Source organism: Sinohyriopsis cumingii, chromosome 12 (genome assembly GCF_028554795.1).
Source record: "Sinohyriopsis cumingii isolate HCF-2022 chromosome 12, ASM2855479v2, whole genome shotgun sequence".
Lineage (NCBI taxonomy): Eukaryota > Metazoa > Mollusca > Bivalvia > Unionida > Unionidae > Sinohyriopsis > Sinohyriopsis cumingii.
Genome location: NC_142972.1, coordinates 39,944,631 through 39,962,361, shown reverse-complemented (window position 1 = coordinate 39,962,361; position 17,731 = coordinate 39,944,631). Strand labels below are relative to the sequence as shown.

The following is a 17,731-nucleotide window of genomic DNA, read 5'->3' as shown; positions in this document are numbered from 1 at the left end:
ACAGTTAACGTGTTCCAGTCACATTGGAAAATGCAAAAATCCATCAGATTCCATCACTTTTATTTAAGTTTGGTACCGACTTCCTTTGAAAAAAAGTTCTTTGCTGTTATTGAAAGATTGTAGATGACTTTCTTTGATGAAGGGTGCATGCGCTATTGAAGTCACCACTAAAGGACAGCTTTGGAGAACCAAACGAATGCCCATTTCTTACTGTGGTGGCAACATCAAGTAAATGTATTGCATGATTGAGACTGGTATTTTTTCCATTTGCTGAGTAAGTTTTCATAACAGTCGGTGCTTCAAAGGTAATCGGTTTCCTTTGAAATTTCAGCAAACTATTTTATCTGGGTACATTTGTGAAAAGGAATTGGCTGTCATTTAGACTATTCTATTTACTGACCCTCCATGCCTATTAAATAAACCAATAAGTAAGATGTATTTTTTTTTTACATCTGTGGTAGCAGCATGATGCTGCCTTCCACGCATGCATCTGAAAATTAACAAAAGGTCAACGGATGATACAGACACAGGTGTTCTGGTTTGATGACAGGGATTATTACAGAAAGTGTGAGTGCTCTGAGGGATTTAATTCTGAGCGAAAAGAAGAGGAATTGTACTTACCATCCACATACAAATGTCAGTCTTTGTAAATATATTAATTACTAGTGAGCGGCTGAAAATCGGACGAATGATAGATTACGAGATAATACCTCGTCCAGTTGATCTCTGTTACCAGAAATGTCAACAACAAAAAAGCGGATATTTCAAAATATACAGTACTCATGCTAGATGTCATGATAAGTGGATTATAATATAACAATGCACTGTTTGGATGGTTTGTCAATATGGACAAAGAATTTGTTTACGTAACAATAGATAAATTTCAGTGCATTTTATATCCAGTTTGCGGCTTCCTTTCATGGGGCCTCTGAATTTCTGCACTCCAAACCAATGGTTGTATATAAAAGTTAAACAGCCAACAACATCGCCAATAAAAAAAAAAAATCACTATATGATATGTTTTGCTGCCAATAAGGAAAAAATAATCCAAATGTGTGACATTGGTGAAGATATACGCGATCCCAGAATAAACTTTTTATGCATTATCTTTCGTACTTTTAAGAAGAAAAAAAATACTTTTTCGTGCATGAGAAAAATAGATACAAAATTTCAGGAGCCATGCCACGATAGTCTTGTATTATTCATACGCGATCTCTTCCCCAAAATGATAATAAAGTTTTTACGTTTTTTTGCATACTTTTAAGAAATATTTTTTTGTGCCAAGAAATATACATGTATATGAAATTTTGGGAGCCACACCATGACCACGTTATATGCGAATTCGTGTTCTAATGGAGCGCGCTATAGCGGGGTCATACTGTACTGACAAAAAAGAAGAATTGTTGTCTTTAGTAGGGCTCGATTCAGGAGATAGCAGGCTTATATCTCAAAGTTAATGTGATCAGGGAATGTATTCAAAGGAAAATGTTGATACCTAATGATTTCCATTCTTTCATCTCTGTGTCCATCAACTGAGCCCAGCCAGCATGATGGTAAAAATGACGTACAACAATTGGAATATCAGCATCACGGGTCTCACGAATTGGCTTTCCATTGTCCATGGATTCCACTACACTCACCAACCTCATGTGCTTTTGAATATGGCGAGAAACACTGAAAGTATGATAATAAATAGTTAAATCTAAGGAGTTTTAATTTGACTTCATATACATACATTTTTATGACATTCTCATGCCTGCAGATTAATTTCGCATAGACATTCAAGAGTATACATGTAATTATTTCCTTAACAAAATGCAAGAAAATTCCATCATGATACAAATCATTCTAGCATTCTGTAGGTCTTAAGAATATATTAAAAAAGCGCATCTTCATCTGGGTAAACCTCACTGTAACACAATGGTCATAGTCCATAAAAGACGTGATATATGCAGGATTAATTTTACAATGTGATTGTCCTGACAGAAAATGAAAAGTCATCTTTGACAGAATGGGGTAGGGGCATATATACTAGCTTAATTAAAATAATATTGCATTTCTGGCATACAAAAATAATTTAGACCACGACTTTCAGGAAACAAATCTAATCAACAGATACCAATTACATTTTAAAAATAAACACTGCCTTTGTAAAAGATCCAAACCAATACAAACTGACTGCCAAGCAAGAACCTCAACAGATCTAAATTAATATCCAATCCAGACATGTGAAATGAAGATTGAGGATGAAATCTTGTGTTTCTTGAATTAGTAGTCAAGGGCATAAAATAACTTATTATCCATTCTATTTTCCAATAGACAATGTAAAAGGGTTAAGAAGCAGAGCAAGCTGAACACAAGTCAGCGTCATGATACTTTCTGAAACCCAAATCGTACTTTCTGTCGAGCAGTACATAACAATAAGAATGGACTGATTCGCTGAGGAGACATATTATCAAGTAATAATGAGCCTAGCACTCTTGACTGGTCTCCTTTCATATTGGAACCACATGCCACATCAGCCAAGCTAAGATGCACAAGAAACCAGTCTAAGCCTACACAGGAAACCAATCTAAACCTATCTCAAACAACTGTACTGCCTTAGTAAAGATGATTTATTGAAGAATGGTTATTAAGATCAAAATGTTACCTACAGTAGACTGATCCATGTACTTTTAATTGCTCTCACAATGTATGAAACAATTATTCAGCAAAACCAGGCTGAAGATTAAGAAAGCCTGAAGAAAAATGAAAATTTGCCACTGTGTAAAATATCAATAATGAAGACTGTTAGTCATAATCTACAAATAATGGGTTTCTCATATCTCAATATATTACTGCTATCTGTCAGCATTACTTACATTTTGAGTTGTGATATAATCAAAACCTAATTCAATAATAAAATGGAAGCCATGACGTGACCATGTAATGTTCAAATTTAACTTACAACCAAGCAGGTTATAACAGGATACTCCTAAAAACTGTTAATTATTTCACTGACTGACTTATGAAATGATTGATGCAAAATCAGATGATCAAGTCCAATGCAGTTTCACCATTACTAACTGACCAAAGTATGGCATCATCGGTAGTTCACAGCAACTTTATTCAATTACACTGCACTTGCTATACTTGTGTGCGTTTTCTGCATAAAGAATGAAGAAAAGTTTAACCTTTTTTGGATAAACTACCTATACAAATGTCTAGCTCGAACATGAGGTGGGGTTTTGTTCCATGCCTCATACGCTCTTCGGGCTGACTTCACTGCCATATCTACATCCTCTTTTACTCCCTGTATAGTGGTAGCCAGAACCTCACCTGAATAAAAGGAGTGGAAAATCATGTACAAGTTACAGTTACTGTAATCAATAAATCTGGAATAAAAGTGTGGTCACTTGGTCACCTGAGGCCCCTTTTATTTAAATCAAAATATACTTAAACATAAGGAATACCGGTAGTCAGAATTCTACATCCACAAAAGCTCTAACAAAAGTTACCGATGTTGAGCAAAATGGACAAAGAAACATAACTGGAAGCTTTTACTAAGATTTATAAAAAGCATTTGATTATGTTTACCATTCCATTTTATTTTCAAAATTGAAACACTTCAAGTTTAATGACATCACTATCCAGTAGTTATAGTTTCATATCTACAAGGGACAACACTGCAACTGTGTATAGGAAGTACAACTAGAAAGTAACAGAGCCTGTATTCCTTAAGGAACAAGTCCTTGGGCATTTTTTATTTCTTGTCTTCACAAAAGATCTACACTTCATTACAAGTAAGAAGTGTTAAACATTTTGCTGATGATTCAATGCTTCCTTCATCTGGATTCTCCATAAATAAATCAAACTTGTGCAATTACCTTAACAAAATCAAAGATTTGGGTAACAAAAAGAGCAGAATTAAGCAAACGCATTGAGATTTTAACTATAAAAGGACATTAAATTGAGACCATAGTGTTATGTTGTGTGTTTCATTTTTGTTCATGACTAAGGGTTGTGGATGGAGGTTTTGCATACCTGACATCTGTCATGGGTGTAAGTAGTAAACAAAATGTTTATTAAAATTCGATTACAAGGCCTTAGCTTCTTTACAAATGTTCTGGAAGAGAACTTGTTTACAATTTGATGAAATTTTATATTAGAAATGGCTCACATCTAGGTCAAGTGAAATATGCATATATACCACACTCTCAATAACTCGCACCCCTGATATCTCGCGATCCAGCTTATAATGCAGGGTCAGGCGTGGATCCCATTTTTTAAACCAGAAAATACATGTACCAAACATGTGATCCCTAATTGTTGATCTTGAAGAAAATTGTGATCAAAATTGGTAACAGAAACTTTGATATATTGCTCATTTTATCATCAAAAATGGTAGACAGGACCTGGAAATTGTAATCAACATCAGGAAATATCAGCTTTAAAAAGAAGTCAAAATTACTTTTACATTTTCATTCCAAACAACATTCTCAGTACACCATAATTAATGATATTCAAGGAAATTTTGTTCAATGAAAATGTCACTAACACCTTAATAAATAAATACCAATTAAATAAAAGAATTTATCAATTGAAATTTTTGTTCTAGTTTAGTTTTTTTAAGTTCCTTTTAAGTATAATCATCATAAATGCATTGTGTCCTCTTGTAATTAAATGTAAAATGTGTCAATCTACCATATCAGCTATGTCCGTTAGCGTTTCTCTGAAAACCTAATTAAGTGCCAACTGTGTTTTGATACTGGACTAGCAGAAGCATTAGTTGTATTGCTGCACTAAATAAAAAGTGGTCCTCCTTTTTTATTATCAGGTTAATTACATCTTTTGAATGAAACAAAGGAGGTGGAATAAATAACAAATTTAAAAGGCATACAAATCCTACATGCTTAAGAACCAACGGCCCTGGTCGTAAGTCAGGTAACTCATTTCAGTTCATCAATCAAACACTTACAAATGTTATTGTGTACCTAATCTAATTAAACTAACTTAAATTAACCTACTCAATCATAACTGATTAAATATAGCAAGGCAACCAAGCGAAATAAGTACTTCATAAAATAAAGAGCTTTTGTTTCACAGATACGGCCCATTGTGGGGAAACGAGTTTCAAAGAATTCCTGAATTCGTACATTAAGATGATAAGAAGGATAATAAGAAGTTTCAAAGTTACTTGGAATGAAATCACAGCTTTAAAATTTTACTAATTAAACAAATAAAAAATTGTTTCGACATACACGACTGTCTCACGAAATGTAGTGGGTTTGGTTTTTTTTGTTGATAAAAAGGAATCTTATTTGGTAGTGTATCAACAGTTAGTCTGCTTCCATGCTTTCATATACTCCTTGTTTCACAAAATACTCTAAACACCACTCCGGGAACCAGACTAATCAACAACACAAAATGCCATGATGTAATGCATGAATGTTTTTGGTTACCCGTGTTGGTTGTTGAAATTATGTTATCGATCATTCAGATGTTGTAAATTTTGGAAAAAAATGTAATTTATAAAGAATAACGAACAACTTTATCAGAAAAATCACTTTACTGTCAACAATTCTCGACGCAATTATAAAACGAAGATCCAGTCATTAAACAGCCCAGTCCCCTCCCCCAATACCGTGGTTCTCTGGATGGCTAGCAGATTTTGTTTTAGGTAACTCGCGCCCTTGCTTATAGTGCGGTCTATGTTTTTGGACCCTGATGTGTGCGAGTTATCAAAGGAGAAGTGTATAGGGACTTGGTAAACAAATAATTCATTTCTATCTCATGATCAGTCTGTAGAATCTGTTTGTTATCAGAGTTTATAGTTGTGTTCAGATATAATTCTAGAAGATTTATTTAAATTATTCATTGGAATTATTAAGAGTTCAATGACTGGATTAACATATTATTTTGGGATTTTTGTGAATTCATAAAAAGTCATTTGGACTGCACTAACAGTACATCAAGACATTCAAGACTACCGGTAAATCAGGACATTCAAGACTATTAGTGGATAGGAACATTGAAGACTTGAAATTCAGTCAGAACATTCAATACCTTTGGACATGTGATAGGACATTTAGGATCATTTGAAATTTAGTTCACAGTAATGTACATGTCTCTGAATTTTCATTTTGTATTCAAGAGAAATAAATTATTTCTTGAATTTTACTTGAATTGTTGGCTCCACTTCCTTTGTTACATTGTTTAAGACCACAGATTAATAATAACAGTAGCAAATATTAAACTTCAGGTGCTAATGTGGACAGATTTCTACAATGGATGAATCAATCTAATGAAGACAGATTTCTATAATGGATGGATCAAGCTAATGTGGACAGATTTATACAATGGATGGATCAAGCTAATGTGGACAGATTTCTACAATGGAGGATTCTCTACCATAATACTTATATTTTACCACTTTTTGATTATTGTGTACAGTACAAAAATGATCAGCATGAAACTGAAATGAAAGGATTTATCTTGAAGGATTGATTACTAAAAATGCATTTTAGTGTACAAATCTCTTCATCTGAATATGAATTAAGATCTGTTCATGATGGAAATCTTTGACTTCCCAAGCCAAGTCAGAGACCATAAAAAAGATTCTTTTTCATCACAGATTTTGTCAATCACTGACAATCTTTGACGGACCTGAACACTGCTTTTAATGATTCTGTCTGTGTTATGAAAGCAATGTTAACAGCGAATTACAGAGTTTAAGGTTTTGGATATGTGCTGTAAGAAAACAAAATTACGATTTCTCAGCAGAATCAAACTTCATGTATTCTGTGGTTTAAAGAGACATAACTGGACAACTCAAAACTGTCAAATGTAATTTTTAGCAATACAACTACAGTTGGGTTGGGTAAAGATCCAATAATTAAATTTGGAGAAAACCAAACCAAGAATGGTAACCTGAGTGTTAGGTTCTGTACAGCAAACACTTGCCATTCAAGAATATTTTGGCAATGTCTTCTGTGAGTGCATTGCCTGCAACAGTTTTGGAAATCTCACTGCAGTGGACAAAAAATCTCACCCTTATAAATTCATCAGAATCTTAAGAAAACATTTTGGACAAGTATTGCAAAACTTTTATGAATGGAACAAGAACCTTCTTGGTGGACAATTATTTGGACCATATTTTTCTAGAAGGAAAAGGCAGCAGAAAATTACAAAGCAATAAATCCTCACCCTGGCCGTCACAGACCCCAAACAATTAAATCCACCCTTGAAAAAAAAGGAAACATTAAATCCAATCAAGGTATGATCCCATTCATGTTACTCTTATTATACTCTCAATCAATCTTAACCAGATGACTTTATGACTCCATACCTAGGTGCTTACAAGCAATCAGTCACCAAATGTACCATTCTGTCATATTTTTGTCATAAATTGTTTAGAAACAGAAATGATTAATCCTATGACATCAATGTAATTGGTTATCCACTTTCAACCTGGAACTGAACATCGCCTATTGGTATACAGAGATGACATAATTTAATGATGTAGCAGGCATCAAACATCTGTATCATTGATCAGTTAGTACAATTGGTACAATACAGGGTTCCTGCAATCTTTAACGAATGTAATTCCATGACTTTTCCAAAACTTGTCCAAGAACTTTTTACCAGTTTCAAGAGCATCTACTATGTAAATTTACGACCTCTAGTACTTATCTAACATGAAAATTTAACACAAAAACATATTTTACGGCTGACTTTGGGCATAGATCATCCTATTGGATAGGTTGTTCTCTTTTGAGTGACATGAGTATAATGATTTTGAATGTAGTCTGACTGAAGTTTTAGGGGAAAATATTCTAACAAATCCATTGTCAAAGTCTGGCAGGTTGTTAAAACTTTTGTGTCGGCAAACAAAAATGCAACCTGATAATGCAAAATAACCAAATTCCACGACTCTTTCAAAACTTTTAATGACTTATGAAAATTTTAAATGTTTTCAAAGCTCTTGAATTGCTTTTCTGCAATTTACAAACTTTCCGTAACTGCAGGAAAAGTTTTTCACTGACTTGCAGCTTTAGCAACATTCCTAGAATGTATTAGATATGACTACATTGCTTTTGGGGGACAAGTTGTGGTAATATGTAACACAAATATCTGTGAGTGCCTATCCTACAAAAATGTATAAGCACAGCAAGTCTTCAGAAGAAACATGGTAAAAGGTTGGATCTAAGACGATGTGGGATAGATATTTCCATACTTTTGTGAATAAATTCTTTATTCTGGGGAAGGAGGCATAATATTTAGGTGTGTTAAGGAGTTACAAGATCTGCTGCATATCACTAGAAAATAAAATCTTAATTTGCATTTTCAAAAATTAATTCACATTCTGTGAACTTCCAAGTACTAAATTTAACAAAGCTCAGCTTCAGTAATGCAGATGTACACTAGGTATCATACCCAAACTTGGGGTTTAGAGCTTGAGCTTTGTGTTCAAAATGCTCCTAGGAACAGTCATCTCTCACAGGAACAGTCATCTCTCACAGGAACAGTCATTTCTCACATCAACCATCTTCTGGTGTTCCCTCTGATGTTCTTTATACATGCGTTAACAGTCAAATTATTTAAACAGCAGTATATATTCCATCATTTTGAGTACTTATTTTATTTTGCCAAGAAAACACTTGATTTCTTCTATGTCCTGTCAAAATATTTCCAACATAAATCAGATATGCCAAACAATGTCTGGGTCCAGTCTTTAAGTGTATGATATATGCCAAACAATGTCTGGGTCCAGTCTTTAAGTGTATGATATATGCCAAACAATGTATGGGTCCAGTCTTTAAGTGTAACTGATATGCCAAACAATGTCTGGGTAGAGTCCTTAAGTGTAAGAGATACACCAAACAAGTGCTTAAGTGTAAGAGATATGCCAAACAATGTCTGGGTCCAGCCCTTAAGTGTAAGAGATAAACCAAACAATGTCTGGGTCCAGTCTTTAAGTGTACGAGATATGCCAAACAATGTCTGGGTCCAGTCTTTAAGTGTAACTGATATGCCAAACAATGTCTGGGTAGAGTCCTTAAGTCTAAGAGATACACCAAACAAGTGCTTAAGTGTAAGAGATATGCCAAACAATGTCTGGGTCCAGCCCTTAAGTGTAAGAGATACACCAAACAATGTCTGGGTCCAGTCTTTAAGTGTAACAGATATGCCAAACAATGTCTGGGTAGAGTCCTTAAGTGTAGGAGATACACCAAACAATGTCTGGGTCCAGTCTTTAAGTGTAGGAGATACACCAAACAATGTCTGGGTCCAGTCTTTAAGTGTACGAGATATGCCAAACAATGTCTGGGTCCAGTCTTTAGGTGTAACAGATATGCCAAACAATGTCTGGGTCCAGTCCTTAAGTGTAGGAGATACACCAAACAATGTCTGGGTCCAGTCCTTAAGTGTAGGAGATACACCAAACAATGTCTGGGTCCAGTCCTTAAGTGTAAGAGATATGCCAAACAATGTCTGGTCCAGTCCTTAAGTGTAACAGATACACCAAACAATGTCTGGGTCCAGTCCTTAAGTGTAAGAGATATGCCAAACAATGTCGAGTCCAGAAGAATCTCAGTTAATGCAATACTGCAGTGAATGCTACTGATGCATGCTGCCACATGTGTATATTTAGAAAATATTTTATAGCTGTCCCCGACTATAAGATACTTCAGTACTGGGTGAAGGAAGTAAATCTTGGAGAGCAGGTAAGGAAGAATGTTTTATTTCACCTACCGGTAGTTTCAGTTAAAAGTATCATCTTAATATAGTCCATTATCATGTGATGCTACATACAAACTCATGATAATGTAGTTGTACACAAAGTGAACCAACTGAAAGCTCCCAGTTGAGAGAACCATGACTTCCAGATTTCCATTTTGTGGTCTTCAGTTTTCAAACTTTGGTCTATAATTGTATGCCATTTTTGCCACTATATTGGCATTTTAGATTGTGGAGAAATCTAGCTCTGGACTGCCTTTTGTTCACCAAACAGTGAACTCTACCCTTTATCACATAGCCCTGCCTATAGCACACCTCAGTAAAAAGGCCACCTTACCTATTACACTTTATAAATGTATGGTTTCAATGAGAGCTTTATAGTGAAATTTATTCAATTTTCTTTCTAACTTAGAGTACAAACAAAAAAGCCCCATTTTTTTAGCTTTTTATGAAAGGACAAGTGTGTAAATGCTAACCTGTGGCTGGGTTTTTTGTTTCATAGGTTTTCCTACCCTCTGGCTTTACCCACTTCCCATCAATGAAATGTCCAAAACTTTTATCATGGTCATCCAACCAAGCCTGGAAAGAGAATAAAATCATATTATACTATTGTTTAAAACAAGCAGATTTTTTTTACTAAATTAGTATAAATTATAAATTGTTCTTTGTTTAAACGTCCTCTGTATGACAAAATTTTATGAAAACATTAAATTAATTAATATGTTTGAAAAATTAAATTTCAATAACATATACTTTTTTATAAAAATAATTCGCTGCTCATTTCATCATGAAAACAGAGGCATAAAGACCCTGTGAATCCCTATATATTAGCATAAAAGTTGTAAGCAATTTTCAGCAAGAGTACATATCATGCATCTGAACAAACTGCACAAGACCAGTTAATAGCCACATTAAAAAGTGAGTTATCTACCTTTAAAAGGGCAATAACCTTCATACAGTAGGTATCTGAGGGAAATAACAGCTGAGGTGCATACTCATTAAAGGAAAGATAAGACAAAGAAATAAAAGAAAGTGAGATAACAGGATGGGTAGGTTGTCTTTTCTTCTTACACATTAATGAAACCTTCCCAAAACCTTCACTATAATTTCATATCATTGTCAATTATTTAGATCAAAGATTCACATATGTCAATATGTCTGGGGAATCAATGTTCGACTGTATTGACAATATACCAATTATAGTTGACAATAAATTATTCCCCCCTTTTTATGGCTGCAAAAAGCTCATTTCTCTTTGACACTCCTATAAATCGGGGTGTATTTTTCAAGTCAGATCCCTCCGAATTGGTGACTTGTCCTCAACGAGTCAAGAGCTGCACTTGGAGAAAAGTAATCTGGAAAAACTGGAGAGATAGATAGGAAAAATAAAGACAAAACCAGTGTAAAAAAACAACTATTTTATTGAATGGAGTAGGTCACAAATAAATCGACAACTTACATTTTGTCCATCTTCATGTAAAAAAATCCATATAAATCCATAATGCTTGACATCAAAAATCCATTTAGATGATAAATCAATGAATTCTATTATAGGTCACATAACGGTATAAAGTTTTTAACCCAAATAAAGTTTTGAAATCCTCCATCATCATCTAGTCATCATAAATATCATCCAGCTTCAATTATATGCTTTACGTTCCAGCTGGTGCTTATATGGGCTCTGTAAGTGACACTTAGATCATACAGTCTATGAAATCTATAAAAGGATGCAATTAAACAAGTGTCAATTATGTGCCAAGATCACAGGGAGTTCAAATCACCAATTTCTGCCACTTGGTAATGAACAAGCATCAAATGCATGACTAGATCTAAGCATCATTAAATGGGAAACAAAGGGGTGCTAAGGCAATAAGGTAAAATATGAACTGGGGGTTGAAGGATTCTACCTGGTGCTGAACAGGTATCAGATTTGCAGCTCAATCAAAAGGACTGTCAACTTGAAAACAAAATCAGTGCTTCCTGACAAGCCAAGGGCTTATCATCCCATGTGCACTGGCAGATAACTTGGGAAATCTCATTTGGGACCAACTGTAGATCTCTCTTATTGCAAAAGAAAATATCAATGAAATCAAAACTTTTATTGCATCAAATACAAACAGTTTTTAAACATTAAAACGAAATTTAATACAAATGCATGCTGTTCGGGTTTGCACAAAAATGAAAGCAATATACTTGGTAGCAAACACCCATGGTAAAACAATACTAACAGACACTTCACTTTCCAGCGGATGATATTTCATTTTCTGGCAATATTTTCAATTATTGCAATCCAAATCACTGTAGATAAATGTATTGTGTAATGAATACTATCCTGAAACCGATAAACACAATGCATACTATATATGCATTTATGAAGGGAATAGTGGAATGAAAACAAAAAATATCTGAATTGACAATATTTGTTCATACTGCAAATATATGGAGTTTCCAATATCACCCATTTTTATCAAACAATTTTTTATCCCAGGCTCTAAAGATAACCTCTAATCTGAATGAATCAAATTTTCATTTTAAAAAAATCAACTTAAAAGCAAGTATATATGGCAACGTTCCGACAAATCCTGAGGAAAAGAAAGAGATAGGGTAAAAATCTTCAGCAGTTTAAAGATCCTCTGATAATAACAAGCACTGAAATTATCAAAACTAATGTAAATTATTAGGTCTGTTTCTCAGTGGGTTGAAATTACCAAATGCTGAATATGAAATCATTATAACCAATATAATCATTAATTGTCGGAGGAAGAAAATCTGTCTGTTCTGATTTTTTTTCTACTGCCAATTTTTCAAAATATCCTATATTTTCAAGCCCAAAAAATCATTCATATCACCACCTATTCCAAACATTTGGCCCACTGTTCTAACTCTTAGCAAAACCTGGCTGATTGTACTTTGCACTTCAGTTATTCAACTTTGTTCTTATCAAAAAGTAAATATACAATTTTTGTCTGAAGCCTTCTAAAAATGAACATTGTTATCGAGGTCAAATGATAAAAGTTATCATTGTTATTTAGGTCAAACTCAACTTATTTTTTTAATACTTTCTAGCCAAATATCAGTCCATGTCGTTGTTCCTGCATGTCAATTAGCTGATTATGCAGGTTGAGTTCCACTTTTAAACACATTCAGCCTGGGTTAAGCAGCATTATTCAATTCAAGTCAGTTTGATAAGACATGCAGAGAGTGACAAGGTGTAGAGAGATAAATGCTTGGAAAATTATCACAAAAGTATACTCTGAACACAGTGTACATCTGTATTAAGGACAGTGAAACAATTAATTGCATTACTGCTTGGCTGATGGTTACTGTATTGTTACACCTCTATGGTCTTAAACTGAGTAACAGAAAAGAGTGAAAACCAACAAGTTCTGTCAAATTCAACAAATAATTTTTTTCCCCAAGAATACAAACTGAAATTAAAAAGAACATAAGGTATTGTGAATTAAACCCCAAATAGTCCTAAATCTTCTAAGTCCAAATGTATGAAGTTCCAAATGTATGAAATATGAATAAAAAAGTATGAAGTTGCAACAGAATTCCAATGGTCTTCAAAATAGTTCTAATATTGAATCTGCTGATGTGCCTGTAGTCTTGAACAAGCTCATGTACCATGGGCATTGATTGTAGCAATGTGCTAAAGTCTTTTAAAGTATCATAATAATATAATCCAAAATGTCATTGAGTCAATTCAATATAATTCCAAATTAATGTTTTAATCCAAGAATATTACTAACCACTTAGCATATCCAGTGAACAAAATTTTGAATAAATAAATAAATCCAACCAAATTAAAAACTGAAAATAAAAATAAGACTGATTCTGCTTCAGATGTTATAGCAAGGATGAATAATCCTTAGGTAAACAAGATTGTATGCCCCTCTACTTGACCGAGGTTGCAATTACCATTTTCTGAAAATATTCTGTCAACCTGAAATTTTCATTCTGGAAGTTTGTAATGTCAGAATCAAGACTTTATCTAATCTTTAAATCAAAATTAAAGTAAACATGTTTACTACTAATAATGATATGAATGTTTAACCCACAATAACAAATGCTAGTCATATATTATATTGTTTACAAAATAAATGTCACTGCTCAGTTACAGCATTAACTTGGAGGACTTGTACATATCTACAAATACACACTAAGTCCATATATACACATACACATTATGCCCATATGTACATGTACACATTATGCCATTATGTACATGTACAATTATGCCCATATGTACATATGTTCACATACACATTCATGCAGATGTATAGACTATATTACAAAATTCCCTCACTTTGGAAGCACTGGAATAAAAAATTAAAAACATGCATACAGCAGTTGCATAATGCATCATGCACATCTCCATTATTCCTGCAACCAATGAGTTTGCATATGTTTTTAATGCAATGGACTGAAAACTTCACACAGTTTAAAAGGACTCTATGACTGAAGTTCAAATTAACTTTTCCCAATAATTCATTTAAAAACTGTATAATGTACATCTTCATGATATTAACAAGAGAATCATTACATATAAATTATACATTATAAATGGAACTAATTTAAGCTGCATATAAATTGTCTTTGCATTTTCAGTTAAGTACATGATGATTATAAGAGCATGAGCATTGTTGGTAGTGACCCTAGGGCTAAAGCGCTTGGGTGGGGGGATGAAAGACCACTGGTTATACATTATATAGGGCTGATCAAATCCCATAGCCCAACTTAAGGACAATACATTTCTGCAGTTGGACAAGTACAATTTTCCTGGAAGATCATGCAGGACAAGTGCTTTCTCCTATTGAAAAAAAAATGGTTAAGTGCTAATTATATGGACATTTATGACCTTTGGAATACTGAACAATTAAATCTACCTCCACGTAATCATTGACATCTTGTGATACTACAGTAAGTGGTGAATGATAACTGTCATATATGAGTTCTATTACTGCTTCACTGCATATTGAGCTCAGCAACCAAATTATCAGCCAATCAAAACACTTAAAACACGTGAATCTGGCATGATTAACTAGAAGTTTTAAATGAATTTGTGATTATTTAACAGATACTCTTGAGTGGATCACCCTTTGAATTCAATCCACTGAGTCAATGCTATGAAATTAATGAAAGGCACTTCACCAACACTGTAAATGTCCAGAAATAAGTCTTTAATTTTCTTCAACTGTTTATACAAATCATCAACTTCAAAGTGCAGTTATTGCTCTGAAGCAAAACAAATATGCTAACAGAGGGATCTCTGTTTACATTTAAATGACAAAATGTATGCTATGATCACTTTAGTAGAAGTAACCATGAAATGGTGATAGAAGGTAGAGTTGTGCCATCAAATAAAACATAGTAATTAATTCTTTTGATCAAAATGAATTATTAGTAAATTACAATCTTGTATTGATCTCCGTGTCATCTAAGATTTAACCAAAGCAGCTTCACATAATCCCATTAAAATTACTTTAAACTCGACATGAATATTTGTCACATCATAGAAACAGATAGACTAAATGGTAATTTTGTAATCTACTTTTTCAGTTTTAAATAGAATGAATCTTTAATTCAAATGAATTTGGCATACCTTGGCTACCAATGCTATTCAGCTAACTGAAATGTCAGTCAATGTATTCTGAAAAACCCAACCAGCTGATTATATCAGTGAAAGTTGGGAAAAACATAAATATGGAAAAGTTGGCCTCAGGTCAGGGGACTGCGTAGGCCCCCTTGTAGGTCCAGGGCAAAGCCCTCGTACGGGGTTGCAGGGGGCAGCAAAAAAAAGAAGTAATGTTGACACTATATTTTTGCATGAAAATTGTAAATGAACAATCCAAAATTTTGATTCTTTAATATGATGCATACATACACTAAATCATTAATACATAAATTTCTCACTGTAAATTTTGAAGGAAAAAAGTGCTTCCTTTATCTCAGTAAAATTTTTCCATTATTATTCTGTAAATGTGAAAATTCAGAAGCTGAACATAAAATTCAAATGGAAATGCTTGTACATATAACCACAAGCCACGATATATACATTGTATAATGATACAGGACCAGCAGTCAGGAGAAGTAGAAATTACACTTCAAAGTTTCAATTAAGGAAAAATGGAGTGTATGTTCTTTTAGCCATTTATACATTTGTAGCCATACTGACTTCAAGAGAAGAAAAATATACATGCAGTTACTGTCTGCAGATTTAGCATGGGCCATTTCCAGTCATACTGATCAACGACAACCAAGCCAAGATAATGCAAAAATTATTTTTTTACAAACTCTTTCTCTGAAGCAAAGGGGGAAATTTAAATAAATTATAGAAGAATTATATACATGGAGGTATAGAATCAGCTAAGGTGTCTCACTCAAATAATTCAGCAGTCTCTATCCATTATCGTTCCTATGAGGCAAATGTAAGAATCAAACAGCAGTGGAATATAACAAATAGAGTTTTTCTGGTTTCTGTACAAGGCACTGAATTATGGAGTGAATTATGAACTTCATGATTCAGCAGAATACATCAGATGAGCCTCCAGTAAACCACATGAAAACTTAATGTTTGCTTGCTCAACAGTTGATCCTAAGTTTAAATTTAGTATCCCTAAGATTTTTTTTCCCCTACTAAATGCTTTCCAAGCACTTTCACAATCACACACACACACACCAGATTTGCATGATTTGGAAGATCAATCCATGGGGACATTCTGGAGATGGAAATTCTGTCATATGATAGAGAACTTTCATCCATGTGATTGTACGTGGATATACTTTCATCCATGTGATTGTATGTGGATATACTTTCATCCATGTGATTGTACGTGGATATACTTTCATCCATGTGATTGTACGTGGATATACTTAAGTCAGGAAAAAGGCCCAAGTGCATGTATGACTAAAGCAATTAGACGCCTTTCTATGCAACAGTGTCAATATTGGCTGCCTACTATGCAATATATTCTTGAAAATTTGACCTCTACTTCTGAGGTTAAATGACCTCAGAACAAGCTACACAGCACTGACTAGCAGTAATACATCAACCCCACCCACTGCATGTATGGGTCAATATCTTGCAATGAAGGCCTGGCCAAATACCTGCAGGTAAAGACAGACACAGTAACACCCACAGCATGCCTATCAGGTCGATGTCTTATAATGCAGGACTAAAGTTTTGTGCAGGCCATGATGTCGTTTACCTACATGACTGGAAGAACAGTTTTCTATATTTCGTTCGCCTTGCAAGTCGTAAGTTTTGACCCTGTAGGTACATGGCTGCTGTGCGAATAATCTGTAAAAGTCGGTGCACGGCCACTGTACGAATAGTCACCACTTCCAATGAAGTAAGTACCGTACATGACTGTCCTGCAACAATATAATAAACAGGAGAACCTGCCATGACATGCTTATTAATCGGATAGCAGATATGATAGAAAACGGCCGCCGTACAAACAGCCACCTCCATGGAGAAATAACGTGATTGTCCTGCATCACAATAACAAACAGCAGCACCTGCCATGATATGCTTATTATTCAGTTAAATGAAAAGATCACCTTTGCAACATTGTCAGCCTCAGGAGCTGGTCCATAATCCAGCGTTTTGAAGATTTCAGCAACTGAATTTACCTGTCGAGATTGCGTCGATGCCGACATCGTGAAAGCGGAACCAATTGCCAGCTAAGGTCAAGGTCGTCACTGAAGATAATTCGTACCAGTTTCAACATCGGTCCCCTAGTCCTACCACGTAAGACACATCACCCGCTATTTTATTTTCTGGGGGTGATGGATAGTATGCAGAGAACTCGCCCCATGGAGAACTCGCCCCATCGTATCTGGAGAAGTCGCTCCAGAGTGATTGGAGAAGTCGCCCCACTTCGTCTGGAGAGTCGCCCCAAAACCCAGATAACCTTTTTATAACAGAATTAAGTCATCTTTTACGTGATTCATATTTAGATTTTTATACATACGCGATCACAAAAGAGATATTAACGGGTAATCA

The 17,731-nt window shown here is 34.4% G+C and overlaps 1 protein-coding gene across 2 annotated transcripts in view; it reads right to left on the bottom strand.

Moving 5' to 3' along the window:
* Positions 1-17,494, bottom strand: part of LOC149786302 (aldehyde dehydrogenase family 16 member A1-like) — a 54,565-nt gene extending 37,071 nt beyond the window's left edge. Inside the window, exons 1-4 of one of the 2 annotated variants that reach the window (XM_089976691.1) lie at positions 17,359-17,494; positions 10,197-10,299; positions 3,192-3,318; positions 1,496-1,674 (exon numbers count right to left, since the gene is read on the bottom strand). In XM_089976691.1, the coding sequence (XP_089832817.1) occupies positions 1,496-1,674; positions 3,192-3,318; positions 10,197-10,299; positions 17,359-17,385 (436 nt within the window). In that variant the 5' untranslated portion in view covers positions 17,386-17,494. Of the gene's footprint in view, positions 1-1,495; positions 1,675-3,191; positions 3,319-10,196; positions 10,300-17,286 lie in introns of both variants that reach the window. The other variant, XM_089976689.1, reaches the window with a different exon arrangement.
* Positions 17,495-17,731: the final 237 nt, after the last annotated feature.